The sequence below is a fragment of the Vespula pensylvanica genome, chromosome 7 (genome assembly GCF_014466175.1).
Source record: "Vespula pensylvanica isolate Volc-1 chromosome 7, ASM1446617v1, whole genome shotgun sequence".
Lineage (NCBI taxonomy): Eukaryota > Metazoa > Arthropoda > Insecta > Hymenoptera > Vespidae > Vespula > Vespula pensylvanica.
The window spans coordinates 6,428,283-6,433,282 of NC_057691.1; the positions used below are offsets into that span (position 1 = coordinate 6,428,283).

The 5,000-nt window shown below is 31.6% G+C and overlaps 1 protein-coding gene across 5 annotated transcripts in view; it reads left to right on the forward strand.

Annotated features, from left to right (window-relative positions):
- LOC122630487 (serine/threonine-protein phosphatase 2B catalytic subunit 2-like) overlaps positions 1 to 5,000 on the forward strand; it is a 184,822-nt gene that overhangs the window by 179,617 nt on the left and 205 nt on the right. For 3 of the 5 annotated variants that reach the window (XM_043815020.1, XM_043815019.1, XM_043815021.1), the window contains 4 exons: positions 3,685 to 3,769; positions 3,888 to 3,985; positions 4,412 to 4,627; positions 4,988 to 5,000. The exon at positions 4,988 to 5,000 is cut by the window's right edge and continues 205 nt beyond it. In XM_043815020.1, coding sequence (XP_043670955.1) covers positions 3,685 to 3,769; positions 3,888 to 3,985; positions 4,412 to 4,605 — 377 coding nt within the window. In that variant the 3' untranslated portion in view covers positions 4,606 to 4,627; positions 4,988 to 5,000. The remainder of the gene's footprint in view (positions 1 to 3,684; positions 3,770 to 3,887; positions 3,986 to 4,411; positions 4,628 to 4,987) is intronic. The other 2 variants (XM_043815022.1, XM_043815023.1) reach the window with 1 other exon arrangement.

Here is a 5,000-nt window from a genome sequence, read left to right on the forward strand (position 1 = left end):
TGTAATACACACGGTATACGATTGAGTTCACCAATGAATTATTTAAAAATTCTTTTTATTTCTTCGCGTCTTTGTTTCCCCTTCGTTTGTATAACCTCTCTCTCTTTCTCTCTTTCTCTCTTTCTCTCTCTATCTCTCTTTCTCTCTCTCTCTCTCTCTCTCTCTCTCTCTCTCTTTCTCTCTCTCTTTGTCTCTCTGCTGTTTCGTCTTTCATAGGAATCGACCAATCGGATTACCGAGTCGGTTCACGTGATCACGATAGTCCTCCACGATTCGATGACAGGGTTAACGAATAGGAATAAATCCTAGCACCCAATGGTTCTTTGATATTATTTTTAATAAATAAACGAGATCGTCTAGTAGTCGACGATAAAAAAAAAATGAATTGAAAAGTTCTTAAAAAAAAAAAAAAATGAAAAAAAATGTGGAGGGAGGGGTTGGAGAACGCGCGTTTTCAAGCTTGTTCGAATAACTATTATTATGACGTAATCGTTTATTCATATTTATTCTGACGAATTAAAGATGGACGATATTGAATAACGCTTTAAATATAGTCCGCCATTGGGTATAAGATCCCTTCCTATTGGACATGCGAAGCGGTAACACGAGACGAGGCATCGGCGAAGCTAATTCACATAGGCGTCGCAAAATAATTATTCGTTTGTAGAGGATTACGTTGTGGAACGTAGTAATACGTTACGTCGCCTGTCAATCTGTGTAAAGTGAGTAACACAAGTCGAATAGGTACGAGATCATATTTTGTATATCTCGTTGTTTTCTTTTTTTTTCTTTTCCCTTTTTTTCTTTTTCGAGCCAATCGGTTCGAAGAAAAAAGAGAAATTATTCATTTCTACGTATAAACAATGTTTAAATATTTTTAACAAGCATTCCTGTGGATCTATTTCTCTCTCTTTTTTTTTTTTTTAAGCAACGAGTAAAGCTAATGATGTTGAGTCCGCCATTTTGAGACGACAAAATACATATATATTTTTATTCAATATATTCGTAAATATATGTTTTATACTTTTTTGTAATGTACTTTTTTTTTTTTTTTGTTTTCAATTTTTGTCTCTCTAGTATACATACCTGTACATTATATAACTACTTGTGTATATCGCGTAGCTTTGAATAATAGAAATTAATTTTGATACGAATCTGATATCGGTAATATCAACGTAAGAATAAAATTATGAGTATCTGACAATCGACCTTAGTTCACGATTCTTCTTATCTACACAGGCGACGTACGTATATTTGAAACACAGAGGTCTGACGATTTCTTCTTTCGGAGTCCCTGGATCTGAATCGATTAACTCTCGTTAAAAAAAAAAAAAAAAAAAAAAAAAATATATATATAATTCTCCAAGAGATTACGTTAGACCTTTGTTTCGAAAACTCGGTGCCAAACCACGATGAATGTTAGTCCGATAGAGAATACTGTTGCTGTGGTGTGCTTACAATCACATGAAACTAAATTATTATTATTATTATTAATTAATAATAATTATTATTAATTAATAATTATATGCGATTGGAAATGACGAAAGTTTCGTAACATTTTCCATCATTTTTTCTAGTCTTTTAATAGAAAAAAAAAAAAAAAAAAAGAAAAATATATACACATATATAATATCCAAAGAAAGAAAAAATTCCACCACTGCGACAAGTATAATATATAATGTATTCAGAGTACGTATGTACATACAGTTAAGCTGACACATGAGTGTATAGAAAGCAAAGGCCTGATATCTGTTTGTATGAGTAAGTAGTGACGTACGTCGTTTTCTATGTGCCGCATTTCTCTCCTGTTTCTTCATTTTCTTTTTTTTTCCCCCTTTTTTTTATATATCCGATCCTCTGTCGCGTTTATTATTATTACAAAATAGTGGAGAGGGAAAATTCAAAGGGGGATTCGTCGAACAAGGAAAAAAGAACGAAAACAAAATTGACGAAGTACCCCGATTAAACGAAAGTTCCTAATATAAAAAAAAAAAAAAAAAGAACGATAAAAAAGATATATTTGAGATTAGTAAAAAGAAAAGAATAAAACGAGTCATTAGTAATAGGAATTTAAAAGTTAGCGACGTTGTTAGCGATTGTACATAATATATATATATATATATTTCTTTTTCTTTTTTTTTTCTTTTCTAATTTTTTTTTTTTTTCTGAGCCGTTTCGTCTTTCGTCTCGAGTCCGATACTTCGCGATTATAGGTTATATACATATATAATAGTAATTTTAAGAGAACGAAGGAGCTATGAAAATTAATTACGACCGATGGAAGTGGTCGAAAAAAGAAAGATATCCCACTGCCGCATATCTTTAGTGGCCGCACGGTGCGTACGTTTTCGTGCTTATCCAGCATGCGCATGTTTATTTATTTTTATGCATTTCTTAAAAAAAACATGCTGACCTAATGTGTGTGCGTGTATATATATATATATATACACGCACACACATATACATATATATATATATGTATAAATAATTATATATATATATATGTATATGTACATTCGCATATATGTCGTAGTATATTCGTCTGTGGTATATATACATATATTTTTATAAGCACAATTTTTTCGCGTAGCTTCGCTTGCTTGCATCGTAGCAATTATGTTCGAAAGTAACGTTCGTAAATTTAACGCGATACTTAACCAATAATTAAGCCTTTCATTTCTCGATGATTCATCTTTTCTCTTTAACAAAAATTCGTAGAAGAGAAGAAAAAACAAAGAAACAACGTATTTTACGAATCATCATCGAGTTAATATTAAATTGGATATTATTCTTTTTCTTTCTTTTTTTTTTTTTTACGAAACTTATTTGCCAATTAAAAATAAACGTGTGGCTGTTTTTTTTTTATTTATTTCTGCGATCACATGCATTTAAGGGTTAATAAATAATATCGATACTAGTTATTTAAAAAAAAAGAACAGAGGAATAATAATAAAATAATAATGCGAAATATATTTTACGAACATTGCGATTAGAATGCTAGAATGCATTTAGATTAGATTTCTTTTATGAAACCGTAAGAAGAAACATATGTCTATATACATACATATACATACATATATATATATATGTGTGTGTATGTATCTATATAGTCGTATTTTTTCTCAACAGCTGATATGTACGTTTTTATTATATACATATATATCCTTGAACGCAACTAATATGCACTCGCTCGTCGCGTGCACCGAGTTTTTGGCTTGGACGTTGTTTGCCGTAACTCGACCATAACGAGAGTGACAATCTAATGAAACAATTAAACAATAATAATGAGATGATATAGTTGAACGATTTATAAAAGGAAAATTAATAAGGTCCTGCGAGAATTATTCGCAGGGAGAAGTAACTGCGAGAGGACTATTTCACGAGAACGTATTGCAAGAGAAAAGAATAAAAAATTATAAAAATAATGAAAGAGAAAAATTTTTTTTTAATCATTTCGTTTAAAGAGAAAATAATTGAAGAAAAAAAAAAAAGAAAAGAAAAGAAAAAAGAAAACAGAAAAATGAAAGAACAGTGAAACAATCTTTTTTTCAATTTTTGTAAATACGTTGTTCGTTGTTTTCGTGTAATTGTCGATCTCGCCGGAACAAACAATCTTCTTTTTGTAAAAATTGTATTCCCTAGATGCAAAAGCATCTCTAAAACGATCCCATCTCACTTTTATAGGTGCAGCAGCAAATCTACGCAAGGAGGTTATAAGAAACAAGATCAGAGCCATCGGCAAAATGGCGCGTGTTTTCTCCGTCCTAAGGTTTGTAGTAATCCTCTTTGAATATTTATATATTATACAATATACATAGAATTTCTCAACGACATGTAGCTAAGGGAAAAAAGAAAAGATAGAAAAATAAATAATTTCCTCCTTTCAGGGAGGAGAGCGAAAGCGTGCTGCAATTGAAAGGTCTCACACCCACTGGAGCTTTACCACTTGGCGCGTTATCTGGTGGAAAGACGTCCTTGAAAAATGGTAATTCACAATTTCCTTACGACTAACAATAAAATATGTAGAAGAATTATCATATTAATTATTTCATTATTTTTATCATAAATCTTTATAATATATCTCTTTGCTGTGCGTACTTTATGGATTATCTTTGTTGGATTGTGTCGTGAACTTTAAAATTGTTATTCGTAAACGAATCAGTATCGTGCATTTGGACAATCGATAAAAATTTCACTGTATTAATTAATGCAATTGAAGTTACTTTCTTTGTTAATAAAAAAAAAAAAAAAACAATTCTCCACAAAAGCAATAAATTTATCGGAAGAATGTATATAAACAAAAAAAAATGAATAAATGGAATGAATGAATGAACGAAAAAAAAAGTAGGAAAATTTGCAAAAGAAAAATATTGTCAATTGTGTTATGATCATCCTTTCGTTTATTTCTTAGCTCTCCAAGGGTTCTCACCGAATCACAAAATCACCTCATTCGCTGAAGCGAAGGGGTTAGATGCCATAAACGAGAGGATGCCACCGAGGAAGGACGCCCCTCCAACGCCTGTGAACGAGGAAAAGCCGGTGATAAAGCCGCCGACTCCTGTTGGAGACAAGCGAGACCACAGCACACCGCAACCGCAATCGTGAGCCTCACACACGTCCAATCAAGGTACGTGCACGTCTTCTCGCGTCTGCCTTTGAAAAGAAAAAAAGAAAAAAAAAAAAAAAAAACGTTGATACGACCTATCGAGCGAGCACATAGGACGCACCATCTACTATTCCTTTTTTTTTCCAAAGAAAAAATTCTATTTTGTTTCTTTTTTCAAGAGTGACTTGATCCTTTTTTTTTTTTTCTTTTCTTTTCTTTATTGCGATTATAATCCTAGGCAAAGGAAATACTTCGCACGATTTACGTAAGATTTAATTGAAAAAAAAAAAAAAAAAAAAAAAGAAAAAAAGAAAAAATGTTGCCAACGATAAAATTTGACCGTTTCTTTCACACTTTTTTTTCTCTTGTTATGCTTTTTAGACGGCGAGGATGG